General features: G+C 33.0%; 2 protein-coding genes across 6 annotated transcripts in view; one reads left to right on the top strand and one right to left on the bottom strand.

Moving 5' to 3' along the window:
- LOC106458573 (dedicator of cytokinesis protein 7-like) overlaps positions 1 to 3,352 on the bottom strand; it is a 77,653-nt gene extending 74,301 nt beyond the window's left edge. For both annotated transcript variants that reach the window (XM_013918091.2, XM_022384836.1), the window contains exons 1-2: positions 3,309 to 3,352; positions 507 to 597 (exon numbers count right to left, since the gene is read on the bottom strand). In XM_013918091.2, coding sequence (XP_013773545.1) covers positions 507 to 597; positions 3,309 to 3,349 — 132 coding nt within the window. In that variant the 5' untranslated portion in view covers positions 3,350 to 3,352. The remainder of the gene's footprint in view (positions 1 to 506; positions 598 to 3,308) is intronic.
- Positions 3,353 to 4,162: 810 nt separating this feature from the next.
- Positions 4,163 to 17,564, top strand: part of LOC106458572 (uncharacterized protein KIAA2013 homolog) — a 30,746-nt gene continuing 17,344 nt past the window's right edge. For 2 of the 4 annotated variants that reach the window (XM_013918090.2, XM_022384837.1), the window contains exons 1-3: positions 4,170 to 4,196; positions 6,102 to 6,169; positions 9,738 to 9,841. In XM_013918090.2, coding sequence (XP_013773544.2) covers positions 4,185 to 4,196; positions 6,102 to 6,169; positions 9,738 to 9,841 — 184 coding nt within the window. In that variant the 5' untranslated portion in view covers positions 4,170 to 4,184. Of the gene's footprint in view, positions 4,390 to 6,101; positions 6,170 to 9,737; positions 9,842 to 17,564 lie in introns of all 4 variants that reach the window. The other 2 variants (XM_022384839.1, XM_022384838.1) reach the window with 2 other exon arrangements.

The raw sequence follows: 17,564 nt of genomic DNA, 5'->3' as shown, positions 1-17,564 counted from the left end.
TACATGTATAAAAATTCCCCTCATTATCTCATATGTGCTATACAAATTTTCTTCCAAAATATATAGAAATTTTACATGGATATTTTTAACAAAAAAAAATTTATTGTCTTAAAAATACAAACAAGACTTATACCTAAAACCTTTAACATGACATATATATGTTTATATTCTGCTGAATCTAGAAGGATTTTACGGTTAAGGTGGTATTTTACCCATACAGCTGGAATTATATCACCCAATCCTCTAATTTTCAAATTTAAGTAATGAGAAAATTGGTTGGAATTAAACTACATCTAGATTCTGCTTAAATATTCTTAAATCAAAATCTTTATACTCAAAATAATCACTTAAGTTTTTTAAAAACTTTACTTAAAAGTAATGTGATTAACAACATAGTTAATAGATCAAGAAGAAAGCAATATTTGTGTACGAAACTTGACACTACTCAGTTTATTTTGAGTATTTTGTATGAGTGAAAAATGGCAAAAGGCTTTGAAACTACATACACTATTACGCACACTGGATCCCCCTCCACGCGGTATGTCTCGGCCACTTGAGGCTGCTGCAATCTGTCTTCGAACATCTGCATTAGACTGTCTATTTTGCAAATAATATTTAATTGATTTATTTATACAAAAACTAATAAATAATGCTTTCAGCTGAATTCTCATAGTCAGAAGTGCTACCACATAACCATATGTTTCAATCAGAGAAATGACAGGAAATTAAGAATGACGACTTGATAAAGGAAAATCAAATTGCGCTTATATAATTTTTGACAAATGTATAACTCAAACCTTCTTTTTCTCTTCATGATGATGAATGTCAAGTCTAGTAGAAGAGTACTTGAAAAAATACTAGCTCTATTTTCAAAAATTTTACCTTTAAAAAGAGTACTGCAAGTAAATGTATAATATTTTTATGAGAAGCAACAAAATATATTTAGTTTCATTTCAAAAATAGGGCATTCCAGAAATAACTTCCCTGTTTTGAACTTTAAGCCATTATTATGAAGTGTAAATGACGGAAACTTTGTATAGATACCAATTCAATTATGGGGCTTATGATAATATAAAAATTAATGAAATATACATATTTTTATCAATTAATTAATAATCTTGATTTTTCGTTACATGCAGTCAAAAAATATTACAAATATTAAAAATTATACAAATCTGGTATATTTGTATATTAAACACTGTGTAGGAAAATGTATGAACACCCTTGGAGCTCTTGATGATCACAATGGAAATCATGTTGAACACGTATGAAAATAATTCTGTATTGATAAATTAATTGATAACTTATTAATGGGATGATTGAGTGATATATATATAGATATGCAGATAGATTGAAGAGATATAAATAGATATTGAAGTGATAGATAATTGAGTCAAGCGAACAATAGGCACCGTAAGTGTGTGAGAATCACTGTGATTTATAATTTATAGCATGTGTAATAAAGGTTGTTAAGTCTAAAGTGACTGTGGAAATTCCGTGTATTACAAAGTTGTATCCAGAAAGAATAAACTAGTTTTATTCAAGAAGGGACTTGTATCACTGAAGTTCCTCGGAAAGAGTTTATACCGGAAATTAACAAACAAGTGGATACGTAACAATATGTATACAAAGTTTGAGTTATTAAAGCCCAGTAATAAAAGGAAGGTTATTTCTAGAACCCCGTATACAGTTACATTTTAAAATATTACATGTACATATAAAAACTTCAATATGAAATAAAAAGTGAAACCAGTCATTCTTAAAAACAATATATATATATATATATATATGTATACACATATAAACACATTTATATTTCAAAATTTGTAATGCACACATACAACCTTCAATACAGAATAATCAGTTTTTATGAAAACAATACAATCTTAATAAATTATGCAATGATCTGACTTCAATTATTACAGTACTAAATGCATTTCTTTTTTTTTTTTTTGACATTTCTGCCACTGCCTGATGGCTGCTTCTAACAGACAGTCAACATGTGAAGTACCAAACTGACATAGAGAAACTACACGTGCTTTCCATGAAATGATGCTATATTGCATGATTTGATAGTAGTATTAAAAAACAGCCTATAGAAATACCCAAGAACAATTGTTACAATAGACTACAATCTTCTCCACCTTTTTTAAATAAATATTTGTTTTTCTTCAGCATCTACATCACACTGAGATATTCTTTTGATACAGTGCTGAGTTTTTCCTATGATCAAATACGACATTAACATAATATTCTGATAAAATTCTTAGGTTCCTTGTTTTAAAGATTAGGCCTACTAAAAAAAAAAAGAGAAAAGAATTAGGCCTACTATGATGTCTGTGTAAGTCTTAAAAGGTACCAGGGTAGGGTGAGGAGTTGAGACAATCCAATTTCTTCACTATTAGTAATAGTATTACTGCTATAAGTTTTTTGACAATTTGGACTTATCACAACAAGCTAAATTAAGAAATTAACATATCTCCTATATATTTAAAAAACAACTAAATATTTTGAACAAAAAATATGTTTTTTGTTAAAGTTAATTTTCAAAAATTTTTAAATTACACATTTCAGGCCTAAACATCATTATAACCACACATTCATTTCAGTTAAACTTAAAGAACTTTAATATGTTTTATGCACCATGTTAGACATTTACAAATTATCTATAACAGAATTGTTAGAAACATGTAATTCCTTCAACTAAGAATTATGAGTTAAAACATGAACATTTTGTTCTGAACATCTGAGTAATTTTTGAAATGTGTAAAGGATATGCAAGTGACACAGAGAAACAACAAAAAGTAACATGATGAATGGTAGGGTTTGACATGTAGGTTTCTGCTCTACTACTACTAGTTGTAGGGGTACAGATAACGATAAATCCAAATGATAAAAATCTGTGTGCTTGAACAGTTAAAGTACCCTTAAAGTTATAGTTAAACCGATTATTGTGATTGGCAATACTAACAGTATTAATATACTTGTAAGTTTCATATAAAAGACGTTAGTATAGCTTTAAAAATATGTCTCTTTTGGTAATTTAGTGTCTTACTACACGATAAGATTAAAATTCTAAGCATGAGACAGTGAATAACTCACTAACTGCAAGAGCACAAGCTTTACAAATTACACTTGAGTTAGGGTTCGTCAACTGGAATTTGGATTTTAATAATAATATTAGTATTACGATGAGCAAGCCTGCCCTCACATTTGCCAAAAAGCATACGTATCTTTAATATAAATGATTCAAGTCTTCTATTTATGAAAACAAAATTAAATCTGTGAATTACATCGACAAGACCTACTTGCTCAATCTTTGAGCGAAGGCTCTCTGTCCACTCGCCATGTTTATAAACGAACAGAAGTTAAATTCGATATCATTGGAAACAAGAACTGTATGAATAATGGAGATGCAAAAACTGAACTTAAAAATAAAAAAAACTTATCGTTTACTTTTCATACTATTTTTGTGCCTGTTAGAAAGCTTAAATGATAGTCTATAAAAGATAATGTGTTTAATGACGTGTAAATGAGATGATATACAAATAATCAAAATGTTTAAGTCAACTAAGAAAAAGTCAGAAATCAAGCAAAATTATTAAATTTATTTCATAAGTTATAAATGTTGATTTAATTCCTATATATTATGTTTTTGCATTCTTAATTTGTGTTAAATTTTGTATTATCTTTTGTTAATATGATTTAATGGGTTTGTGCTAACGGAAAGAAACTTAATTGAATTACACCCTGTAACTTGTGCGTAAGTTATATGTAAATAAACTTAAAGTACTAAAGTAGTCTTTTCTTTTAATTGATTAAAAATTTAGTTTAAGTGAAGTTAAAAAAATCTTTAAAATTGTTTCAAGTACAAGAACATTGATTTGTAGACATGGCCGACAAAAACTTTGGCACCATCTTACGTCTGGCTTAGAGATAATAGTTTTGATTAATTTTGAGTAATTTAATTTTAAGCAAATACTTAGCTGTAAAAATTATAAGAAATATAGGTGAAATTACAAATGGATAAATATGTATGTTGATGGAAAAACAATTGTTTGACTAACACTTAATTGCCGTTAGGTGGCTCAGGTGACTTCAGCTCAACCACTGTGATTATTTCAGGTGAGGGCGATGGCCATACTTACTGAAAATTAACTAGCAGATGGCGCTGGTTTTTGTGTATGAGTTGGAAGGTGAAGAATCATGAACCTCATGAAAACTGTATTTTCGCTGTTTAATATTTCGAGGAATTTGTTTTGTTACCAACATATAATTGAATTTAAGTAATAATAAATACTTTTGTTCGAGGTACTTTTAGGAATACATTTTAAAATATTTGTATGTAAACTATCTACTGTGTCAGTGGGAGAGACCTGTGAGTGTTCAGTATGTAGTAATAATATTTACTTGTTAAATTAATTTGTATTTGAAGTTGTATCTTCGTTGATACTGAATAATATTTACTTGTAAAATTAATTTGCATTTGAAGTTGTATCTTCATTGATACTGATAATTGGCTGTTTCTGTTTGGCTGTTTTCACAAATTACAAATGAATTATTTAATCAAATGTTATCTTTAGTTTGCTGATGACATCACTTTTTGAAACACTTCATTCTCAGAATAGAAAGTTCAGTCTGTTTTTAAGTTTCCATCACTGCAGCATTTTAAAAGCCTTCTAAACAAATTAGTTATTTACCTCTGTATGTCATATTAAAATCGTCAGACTATTTCTAAAATTACGTTACTTGGATAGAAATTGTTAAATTATTGATGTAATGATCTTTCATTACAAGTTAAATTGGATCAAATTATGTAATAACTTTCACCAGAAAAGATGCTAAAATTGTACAATAATAATTACAATTAATAATAAATGGTCTTAATTATGGATAACAGTCAAATTACTAAAAATATAATAATTCTATTAGGATGAGTAAATAAAGGCAATTCTGTTTATAAAGAAATAGGAGAATGTGATGTCATATCTCAAATGTGTTGGGGTTGATTTTTTGTTAGAATATGTACCACATAGTCTGGGAAATGTAAACAAAATTGTAGTTGTAATACTTTGTAAATTAAAACTAATAGAATGAGTTTTCCACAACAGGGACAACTGCAAGCATTATTAGTTTTCTTTATGCTAAGACAGTATGAAGAGGGTGCCTCTTTGTATATAGAAGAAGATACACACTGGGCAGATCAGCATGTAAATTAGAAGTGTCATGATGTTTATCGGAGTTCATACATGAAATTGAGAATGGAATTTAAAGTGTTTGAAAAGGGGCCTTTTTTTTGCAAAAGTACTTGAAAATATTATAATTGCAGAATATACAGCTATATCTAACTTTATTGCATGTTGTGGAGTTGAGCTCAATAAATAAATAAAGTTTCTCTTTTCTTAGTCTACATTCATATGTTGAATAAATAAATAGGAATTTTATAAAATTTCACTGGAATCCAATTAATTTTGATGTAGACTGTAACTTCCTAAAAGTGCTTGAAGAACATTCTGAACATTGAACTGAGCAATTTAGTATGCACCATGATATTTCATCAGCTGCTAATTGATTGATTGAGACTATGTAGGATACCCTGGATTTTATAATTTAAACATGTTGAAACTGATCAGAAATCTTGAGTGCATGGATTGTTTTCAATATTTTAAAAAGAAATTGTGATCCTATGTATTACTGTTTTTCATTTCAGTTTTATTTGATAATTTGTCTTTTTTTAACCTTATTTCCTGTTTTGTCAATTCAACATGTCTTGAATCAAAAATGTAGATTGAAATTAGATTTTAAAAAGGACTTAGTTGCTACATGCCATTGTAATTTTGTTCAAAATGTTGAAATTGTTGGAATATTTAAAGAAGTTGAAAACTGGCAAACAAGTTTCAAATCAAATTCTCTAATAGATAATGATCTTTGTAGCATAAAGTAATTGAATTTTATAAAAGGACATAAATCAGAAATCTGTAATTATGCTATCTGTTATTGACTTTCTAGCAATGTAGATGCTGTAAAAGATATTTTTAAGTGTGATGTCATTTTTTCAAATGAGCCAGTTGAGATATTTGTTATTCTTACTGTTATTTTAGGTTTTTCAAATAATGGAAATGCAGGAAATAAGTAGAAAATTAAAAAGGGTCCTAGATGGCTATATGTCGTAAGTATTTTTTTATAACTAAAAACTAAAAGATGATATGTGACTTCTGATATTGGAATCTGTGGTCGTTCCAACAGTGATGTACACTATTTATGTTTTGTCACAACAATCCCATTTATGAATCAGTTTTTGTATAAACACTTATGTATTAAATCATTTATAGATTCTCTTTCCACCTATGCATTAGAATAACTTTAAGTTTTCTTTTTACCATATTAATAGAATTGTTATATTCTGTCATTGTTTCTGTGAATTATAATTGTAATCGACTATTCTTCATGTGCATTATAATTGTAATCGACTATTCTTCATGTGCATTATAATTGTATTCTGCTGTTCTTTTTGTGCATTATAATTGTATTCTACTGTTGTACTTGTGCATTATAATTGTATTCTACTGTTCTTATAGTGCATTATAATTGTATTCTACTGTTGTACTTGTGCATTATAATTGTATTCTACTGTTCTCTTTGTGCATTATAATTGTATTCTATTGTTGTACTTGTGCATTATAATTGTATTCTACTGTTCTTATAGTGCATTATGATTGTATTCTACTGTTCTTCTTGTTTCATTATAATTTTATTCTACTATTCTTCTCATACATTATAATTGTATTCTGTTGTTCTTGTGCATTATAATTGTATTCTACTGTTCATCTAGTGCATTATAATTGTATTCTACTGTTCTTCTAGTGCATTATAATTGTATTCTACTGTTCTTGTGCATTATAATTTTATTCTACTATTCTTCTCATACATTATAATTTTATTCTACTATTCTTCCCATACATTATAATTGTATTCTGTTCTTCTTGTGCATTATAATTGTATTCTACTGTTCTTCTAGTGCATTATAATTTTATTCTACTATTCTTCTAGTACATTATGATTGTATTCTACTGTTCTTGTGCATTATAATTTTATTCTACTATTCTTCCCATATGCATTATAATTGTATTCTACTGTTTTAGTGCATTATAATTTTATTCTACTATTCTTCTAGTACATTATGATTGTATTCTACTGTTCTTCTAGTGCATTATAATTTTATTCTACTATTCTTCTCGTACATTATAATTGTATTCTGTTGTTCTTGTGCATTAGAATTGTATTCTACTGTTGTTCTTGTTCATTATAATTAGTGATGCACAGGTAGTAAAATTTGGCTGAATACTGGATATGGGTACCCAGTCACTAAACTTCGTTGAGGGCCAGATGTGAACCGGGACCAGGTTCTCTCCCTCCCAAATAAATGACATAGACAGAAATTAGAAAAAAAAATTGATGTTTATTACATTTTACCAAATAATCACCAACAGAACATTCAAGTTTTACTTTTAACTTTCAATGACTAGCCCCAACTTCTCAAGCCCTAACCTCTATTGTTCTCAAAACCCCCACCTTCCCCAGAAATCCACTTCTCAAGCCATATCTGTTATTAACCCCTATTGTTCTCTGATTCTCTGACTTTCAGTGGGCAGTCGGTCTTTGTTGCTCAGAACACGTTTTTTCAACTAAATCAATTATTGACTGTAACTTTCAGTACCACGTAAGTTGCCACAAAGATTAGGGCTAAGATGCCATTTTCAATTACTCAGATTCAGCTGTTTTTAACTTCGACATTTGGCCAGGGTCGAGTATTACCAGCTAGTACAATACCCCGTCGGGGGCCGATTATCTGGCCAGGTACCCATGCATCTCTAATTATTGTTGTATTTTACTATTCTTGTGCCTAATAATTGTATTCTACTGTTCTTATGCATTATAATTGTATTCTACTGTTCTTATGCATTATAATTGTATTCTACTGTTCTTATGCATTATAATTGTATTCTACTATTCTTCTTGTGCATTATAATTGTATTCTGCTTTCCTCTTGTGCATTATAATTGTATTCTACTATTCTTCTTGTGCATTATAATTGTATTCTACTATTCTTCTTGTGCATTATAATTGTATTCTGCTGTTCTTCTTGTGCATTATAATTGTATTCTGCTTTCCTCTTGTGAATATAGTAGTTGATATTCTGCATTTATAAGCATGCAACAAGTTTATAAATTAAGGTAACAAGATATCAGTTTAATTTTTATGTCATAGGGTTGCTAGAAATGTAAAACTTATACAAAGTGATTAATAAAATATAGAGTATATTGCTTCTACTGTGTATTCTCATTTATATTTATATTTATTTCTTACTGTTGTTAAAAACAATTGCAATATATAGCCCTTCCCATTCTTTTGTTTTTAACTTAGTAATTTTTTAGCATTAATGTTTATTTTGTTAATTCACTTACTGTGTCTTGTAATTAGTTGCAGGCTTTGTATGTGTAGAAAATGTTAATCTAACAAATGGTTGTAATTGGTCAAGTATTACACGCAGAAGGATATTTTATAGACAGGTTAAAATACAAGAAAATACCTTAAAAATTCTAATAAATTTATCAGTAAATCGAAGTCTTGCTCTCAAACTATATAACCATAATATTTGAGTAAAGACTCAAACTGTTAAGTATATTTTGTTGTTCTATAATAACTTTTACTGCAATTGTTCCTTTGAGTATAAGTTTACTGACATAAATTTTTATTACTGGATCTCGGCAGTGGTTAGTACGAGTACAAACCTACTTACATGATGTTTATTATGAAATGAAAAAATGTATATTTATCAATGATGGGTAAGAAACATTAATACATGCAGTTATTATTCTTACATTTAATAACAAATCTCAATCTTTTAGTAACAATTAGTAAGTGAGCTCATGAGCCATTCAATTTAACACGATTGGAGTTTAATGTTTCACAAAAGTACAGGCCACTTTTGTTTTAATGGCCTTTTGTAATTTATATTGTTTTTGTTTAGAATTTAAGTCTTGAGAAGAATTAAACCATCAGAGGACAAGCAAAGAAGAAAAAAAAAACATCAAGAAACTGCCTACCTTTAGTAGAATTAATGTTTTGTATTCTGAGACCCTCCCTCTCCCAAGACAAACAACATGACTAGTAGTTACAATTGTAGTTTAATCATCACATTCCAAGATCCCCCCCACACCTCCTAAGTCAAACAATATGGCTAGTAGGCACAATTGTAGTTTAATCATTGCATTTTGAGACCTTCCCCCTCTCCAGTCAAACAATATAGCTAGTAGTCACTGTTGTAGTTTAATCATTGCAATCAGAGACCCTCCCCTTCCCAAATTAATACAATATGGCTATTATTTACAGTTGTTAAATCAAAGTTTGCAGAAGATATGCATTTGATAAATATATTACATGTATAAGCAGCTAAGTATATTTATTTTATAATCAAAACAAGTAATTCTTTAAAAAATTATCAGATTGTAAATAAGTACTTAGTTCATAATAATTTTGCATATGCATGTGTGCATGACAATGTTTCTTTAAACTTAGCCAGCTAGAGCTGCTCACTTCCTTAACTCACTTGTGTGAATGACTTTTTGTTCTTGTTATCAGTATTTGTAATGTTTATCCCCAAATCTTTAGAAATCAAAAGTGTTATTAGCTGTGTATAAAATCTAAAATGTTGATGTGTTTATCATGTTCTGTAGGTCGAGGCGTGCTTTCCTCATTGTTACTATTGTTTTGGGTTTTCTGCTCTACTTTGGACCATCCATGTTTCGGTGGCTGAGACAAAAAACTCCAATAATGATAGGTGAGTATCCATGTTTCTTAAATGTATGCCACAGAATGTGCTTTACTATAAAAAATATGTGCCAGAGTAAATGTTTACAAGACATTACTATCATATATTACTGACTTTATTATGCTTACAAAGCCAATTTGATGGACTGAAGTACTTCAGTTTTAGCATAGACTCAAGTTGAAACCTGTTTATGTTGGGAATTAAGTTTTCTTGAATTGACTGAAGACACTTTTCATGTTACCAAAGTAAGCATTTGTATCTGGCAATTTGTGGCTCTAGATATAACTTGGATTTTGTTGGTAATTACTGTTCATACAAAAGAAATTCATTTGTATTACATGACAAGGTTAGAGCTGGCAAATTAGTAGAATTTGCTGATTGATAAATCATCACAATCATTAATCAATTACATTTAATTAATCAGTTATTCTCACATAAGACTAATCTTCCTATTTTCATCTCTCTCTCTCTCTTTTTTTATATATTATTTTTATACAGTATACGTGTTAAGGTACACCAGTTTAGGATTAAACACAACGTAGTATGAAACCTATAACAAGCTTAAAATACAAGTAATACCATTCTCTTCTTTTCTCAAGACAACCAAAGTTGAATAAACTACTACTTCATTAAAAATAACTGTCCTTAAATTTCATGTGATAATACTAGAAAAGATTGTTGTCACAGTGTGTGTAGTAAAAAATATATATATATATATATATATATAATTCATTTAAAACAAATTCATTCCAATCTTAGAAAAATGAAGAGAGTACAATGTTTACTATTTGGCAAGGAAACTTGTGATCGTACTGGATAACCTCTTTACAGATATCAAAATGGTTCATGTAATGAAAATCGAGGTATTATAAAAATAAAATCACAATAATAAAATAAATCTTTAAATGCAAATGTTTCATAATTTTGAATCTATTTCCATTCAGTGTGAAAATGTACAAAATAATGAACAACATCTTGAGTGAAAATAAATATAGTTAGTTTTTAAGCACAAAATTATTGATACCAGTGGAAGTTTAGAAAAAGCACATTAAAGTAATTAATACATTTTACAGTACAAGCTGGTTATGTTTGTAGCTTGTATTAAGTAAACAATAAATTACATTAAAGCTAGAATATAATTTAGATATATAAGGTAAACATGAACAAGATGTATCATTGTGCCTAGTTATGTAACCAACAGTCACTAGGCCATACCCTCATGTTTGAGCTTTGTATAAGCAGAATGCATGCATACTATTGCCTAGAAGTAGTAATAGTTAATATTTTAATTACTTGGATAGATGGAATGCTCATTAATAATATAATCAGAAACACTAATTTCGATTGGTTGATGATTTGCAGGAGTCATGACTGATTAGTTAAGCTGAATAATCTTGAATTAATCAGAAATAATAAAGATAAATCATAATGACAGTATTTTGGTTAGTTGGGATAATTGGAAACCCTAATTTTAATTAGTTAATTATTTCCGGTATGATACATTACCTCCTCACATATATAGTGATTCTTGTTCAGTGCTGCCCCTATATGCCAAAATTTTTTGCATTCCATAAAACTTGCCTTTTCACTACCCACGATTATTGGGGTTTCACTGTGTCTTGCATACAAACTGTCATGCAACAGCCTTCCACCAATAAAAAGTGTGACACATGTTTCCCTCTGTTCGATTCTACTGAACTATCACTTCTCGTTTGGCAGTGCTACAGTCAAGATACATTTTTTCTTTATTAATATCATATCATTGTTTTCAATTTTATAGTTTTTTGTGCAAACTTACCTTACTTATTCTTCTTTTTCATTTGAATAACTTTCAGTATTTCATCTTTTTTTAATGAATACCAAAGTTCATGTTACCACTTCGAAGGTTATACCACCTGCTCTTACCACAATTACTCAAGCTTCAGGCTGGGGAACTTGATTGAGGAACTTTCAGTCTTTATTCATTAGGAGATTGAACATTATCTGAGTTGACCTTCTTCTCCCGATAGTGTTCAATTTCCTCCTGAACTAGCCGAACCTGTTTCTGGTGATGAGGATTTTGACTGCCTTTTTCCTCTTCCCAATTATGCCATGCCTTCCCACTCCTCTCTTATGGAATTTGCCAGGCCTAATTCAGCCTTCTTAGACATGATTTCTCGGGTATGTTCTGTTTTATCCATTTCCCCAATTTCCTATAATCCTGTTCCTACCTTATTTCGTGACACTCCTTCCTCTCAGTATTTGGTATTCCCTCCCCCTGATGTTGGGATTCATGCTGAGCAATTTATTTCTCAGTTGCAAGGTGGTGCTAACATGCCTCGCCCACCAAGAGCCATGGATCAGTTTGCCTTGGCTTACCATCAGGCAGATTACTCCTATCTTGATTCTCAAAAGTTAGAATCACTACTGCCAGTTTGTAGGGCTGACCTTGATGGTCCTGTCCCTTGATCCCAAGCCTAGTTTTCCTGCTTTTGTCTTACCTTTATGACTTTCTTATGGTACTTATCTACCATACACCTCCTTTCTGAGGCAATCCACTGTTCTCCTGAGCAATTTTCAAGGAATACCTTCTCTCTCATTACCTCTACATTAGTGCGATTGTCCTCCTCAGCTCTCTCTCTGCACATGTGGTTTCTTTGCTGCTGGGACCTTCTGTGGAGGAACACTATCTTGTGCCAGGTTTATTTACTGTCAACTTACCTTTGGGAATTGCAGATTGTTCTGTTTCTCCAAGGGTTAAGTTTGGGGGATATTCCTAAATCTTTGGAATTGTGTGGAATCTGTAAGGCAACATTCAACTCTTTTGCCCTTGGTTGCTTGTTTGTCTCAATCTGAGCCCTTCCAAACCCCTGTTCCTGTTCCACATCTTACACCCTCCTGTCCTTTACCTGTTTTTCCCACTAAGAGTTCTACCGTTCATTGTTTCTAATAATGCAGTACCAGTGACTATCCTGTGGGTTCTGGTCTGGTGTGGGTTCATTTGACCGATTTTGTTCACATATGGTGGGAATTTGTTACCAATCATTGGGTTCTTCAGGTCTTGTCACAAGGACTTGTCATCCAATTCCTTTCTCTACCCCATTGTCTCCCGTACCTATATTCTTTCCATTACCTCGGGATACCTATTTCCAGTCAATGTCTAAATGAGGCAATCTAGAATCTTCTATCACATGAGCTATCAAGCCTGTCAGCTATCATGTTCCAGGTGCTTTCAACCTCGTAGCAGATTGTCTTTCCAGACTGGACAAAATTTATCCAATGGAGTTGACCCTCGATCCACATATTTTCCGGTAGCTATGCTCACAGTGGGGTATGCCTCATCTGCATGCATTACCACTTTTCTCAATTGCAAAATACCTTTTTTGTGGTCTCCAGTTCATCATCCACAAACCCTAGCTGTTGATGCATTCAGCCAGGATTTTACCAACCAATACCTTTTTATTTATCCTCCAATCCTTCTTCTTCCCAGGGTGATTTCAATCATCCATGCCATTTTGTGTGTGGTTATTCTGATTGCTCCTTACTGGTTGGCCAAACATTGGTTTCCTCAACTACTTCAACTCTGTACTGCCCCTCCGTTGCCACTTCCTCTGACTCCATCCATTTTCTACCAACCTCGGTCACCAGTATTTCATCCTGCACTTCCTACCCTGCCTGGTATTTATCAGGTCCTTGATGAGGAGATCTGGATTGTCTTGGCAGGTCACTTCCTTTTTAGCTTGTTCCATTCACCCTTCCTCAGTTACAGTTTATCAACATAAATGGAACATCTTCTGCAATGGGTCATTACATCAGGGTTGTCCCCCTTCTCAATCCATTGTTCCTCTTATTACCAATTTCTTCACTTGGCTGTTTGATCATGGGACTTTGGCCTCGTCCATCACTGGATATCGAGCAGCCTTATCACACACCTTCTGTTTTTCCTGGTACCATCTTGTGTTTACCTCCCCTATCCTCTCCATGTTGTTACGTTCCTTCCAGATGTGTAGACCTTCTCATTAACCAATCCTTCTGGATTGGTATGTCGATGTCTTTTTTCATGGCCTCACTTTACCTCTGTTTGAACCTTTGTCCTCCTGTTCTTTGTTTCACTTGTCTCTTACGACCTACTTCCTACTCCTATAATCCTGTGGATGTTCTTAGTCTGATATATTTGCCATTGTCATCTCCCACACTCTGTACCATTCCACATATGGTCTCCTTTATCCAGATTGATCTTTCCTTCTCGCCAATTTTACTTCCTTCCATCTCCCACCTTTATTCCCACTCTGATCCGGATAGGCTTCAATGTCCCACACATGCTCTTTGTTGTTACATTTCCCGTACGGCTTCCTTCTATGGTTCTCATTCCTTTCTTTTCACCCCCTGGCAACATTCCTCTGTTTGTGACCTTTCTCCTTCAACAGTTACCAATTGGGTTTGGCTTTTGATTCAGTTGGGTTATTGCTCTTTGTCTTCTTCTTCCAAAATCTGTTCCAGGTGTTGTTACATCAAATCAGGCACCTTACATTTTCCCTGGCATCTCATCTCTATAGTCCATTGGAGGAAATTCTTCAAGTGGACATGTGGACTACTTTTCATACATTCATCTCCCACTAATTGCATCAGGTGGCTGTTTCTTCCTCATTGGGATACCATCTTCTGCCTGTCACCATCCTTCAAACTTCGGTAAGACTGTGACTTGGTAAGATATCTTTTTTTTTTATGCTTCCTTTTTTACTGTTAGGATTCCCCTCTGTGGCGATTGTTGCTTACTGATATATTTGCTTCATAAGTATGCCCGTTCCAGACTCCACTAACCAATCGACTTACACAGATAAAGCAGAAGGGGATAGCTGCCCATCCCTGCCTTCCCTTAGATTGAATAAATCAGGGACAGTCTGCTTTTCAAAATAAGGTTTTGTGGTCACCCATTTGCACTGTCTTCGGTGTTGGCATTCTTCTGGACTCTACACTGCATTTTATCCCCCCTTATTCTTCAAGTGGAGTATGGGAGTCCTTGCCACTTTCCAGTTCCAAGCTGCTGGGGTGGTGGACCATGGAGGTATCCCCCTAAATATGATCTAATGCAAATAACTAAATGTACAACTCTATTCTGTTGAGAGTAGAGTGGTGGTGTTCTGCTGGTGTGGATGACACTGGTCCTCCATTCATGATCACCATTTCTGTCTGGTGGGCTCAGAGGGTTGATGTTGCACCCAGCTTCTGTGATTATTTGGAGGGTGAGGTTGTGTATCATTTGTATGGGCAATCCACTTCTTTGCAGTGGTAACCAGAAGATAGTGATGCACTCCAATGCTGTATGGTCCTGTCTGAAGGGATGAAGTTGCACATGTACATTAGTAAAGGTGCTTTATTCTTGGACATTCCTGAGGATTTATGTTGTACCCAGCTTCTGTGACTATCTGGAGGGTGAGGTTGCATATAATTTATAGAGGTAATCCACTTCTGTGCAGTGGTAACTGGAAGTTTGAGAGAATGATGTTGTGCATGACTAATAATAAATATGCTTCATCTCTGTATGGTGGACTCTGAGGATTGATGTTGCACCCAGCTTCTGTGACTATCCAGAAGTTCATGATGCACTCCAATGCTGTACGGTCCTGTCTGAGGAGATGATATTGCTTTGGAGTTAATCTGTCACATTGCAGTTCACCCCTTTGATTGGGATTCCTCATCCTACCATCACATGGATGTCGGTTCCCAATGACTGGTTTTGGATTTGGAGCAGTACCAATTCACATAAGTCCTCACACATGTGTTGCCTGTTACTGATGTCATTCGGTTGTCGGGTTCCCAAAGGTATGGTTAGTTGTGGAATGTGCACATGTGCTCACTTCACAAATCGGTTTGTACAGTATATACTTCCGTTCTACAGAACTTAGGTGAAGATGGTGTGGGCCCTCTACCTACCATGGACCAGTGGTTATATTCCTGATATTGCTTGGTTTCTGACTGGAGTTGACCGGCCACATACAATCCGCTGTGCCCAGCTGCTCTACATCTTGGAACACATCTAGTTTTGCTTTCCCCCATATTTCTGTATGTAGAGGATTCATCTATAGCCCCCCTTCATCGGGATTCAGAGTATGTTCTTTTGTGGGTCAGATTCCAATCAAATCCTTTTCTTTCCCTTTTGTTTGTGCTCCTCCCTTTTTCTGCCTTTGCCTGGGACATCTCTTAGCACACTGGGCAAAGAGTATACCTGGTACAGCAGTGGTGTGGTCTCCCTCAGATGATTCTTTATTAAGAGGATCATCAGCATAGGATATTCTTCGGATGCTTTTGAAGGGTGCTTCTTTATATTCCTCACACCAGTCCCTCCACCTATTCAATGTGGGATTCTAGCTATATAGGTGAGGAGAGGTAATGTACTATATTGGAAGTTATAATTTTCCTATACTGAAAATATATTTCCAAAAGGTACTTCCCTCCTCCCACCCTTCCTTCCCCACTAAAGCCAGTGCTTCCTTTTCTGCCTAAACTTTAATTGATAGTTCAGCAGAATTGAATAGAGGGAGCCACATGTGTCAGAAGGTTGTATCGCATTCATATTGGTGGAAGGTTGTGCATGATGATTTACATGTAAGATGCAGTGGAAGCATGCCAATAGTGAGGTAGTGGGAGTGCAATGCTTGTGCCATGCAAAACAATTTTTTGCATATAGAGTGCAGCACCGACCAAGAATACCTATAAATGTGAGAGGAGGTAAGCATGTATTAGAAATATGTTTCATATAGGAAAATTATAACTTTTATGAAATTAATTGATTTAGTCATAATTTTGATTGATTGTTTTACATCACTTTAGTCAATGTTCATATGTAATTAATTTATCAAGTTTGTCACATTAATTGAGATGGTGATAGAAATTCCTACATCTTTTAGGAATATAAGTAACTTCTCTGTTCTTATCCATAGTTAGATTCATTAAGTCTTGCTGGTAGTAGTGATTAAATAATTTTATAACGTTACATTTCATAGTTGGCATAGTATGTGGATTTAGGATTAACCTAATCTTGTGAGGTATTATTGGGATTACAACACAGTTGGCTTAATGTATGGATTTTGGATTAACCTAATCTTGCGATGTATTATTGGGATTACAACTGAAAATATTTTTAACAGCAAGGATACCTAACTAATGATTTACTGCATTCTGTTATATGTTTTACTTTTCTGGTTTATGCCTACAAACATTTCTAGAAAGTTTGTTTTTCAACAGTTATTGGATTAATGTATAAGTTACCTTTTTGACACTATTTTCTTGTAGATATTTACTTTTGATCTGTAGTTCTTAAAGTTGTCAAAAAAAACAACTTTGAACCACCTTTATGGATAAGCCTGCAATAATTCCATTTTTCATATGTTATTCCACACCAATGTTAAATGGGTTTGGGATAATACCCAAACAAATGTAAAAAAAAAAAATCTATTTCCTTTTTCATCACTATTGCAGTATAAGAAACCTTTTTGGTTTTGTTAAATTAGTATATATCCTGCTGAAAAACATTGAAACAAGCCAAACAAATTCTGTTTTCAACACTACCAGGGCACATAATGTCCCTGTCTACAGCACTACTAGGGCACCTAATATCCCTGACTACAGCACTACCAGGGCATGTAACGTACCTGTCTACAGCACTACCGGGCATGTACACATCTCTGTTGACAACACTACCAGGGCATGTACACATCTCTGTCTACAGCACTACCAGGGCATGTACACATCT

This window comes from Limulus polyphemus, unplaced genomic scaffold (assembly GCF_000517525.1).
Source record: "Limulus polyphemus unplaced genomic scaffold, Limulus_polyphemus-2.1.2 Scaffold488, whole genome shotgun sequence".
NCBI lineage: Eukaryota > Metazoa > Arthropoda > Merostomata > Xiphosura > Limulidae > Limulus > Limulus polyphemus.
Note: the sequence above shows the minus strand (reverse complement) of the source record. Positions and strands in the feature narration are given on the sequence as shown.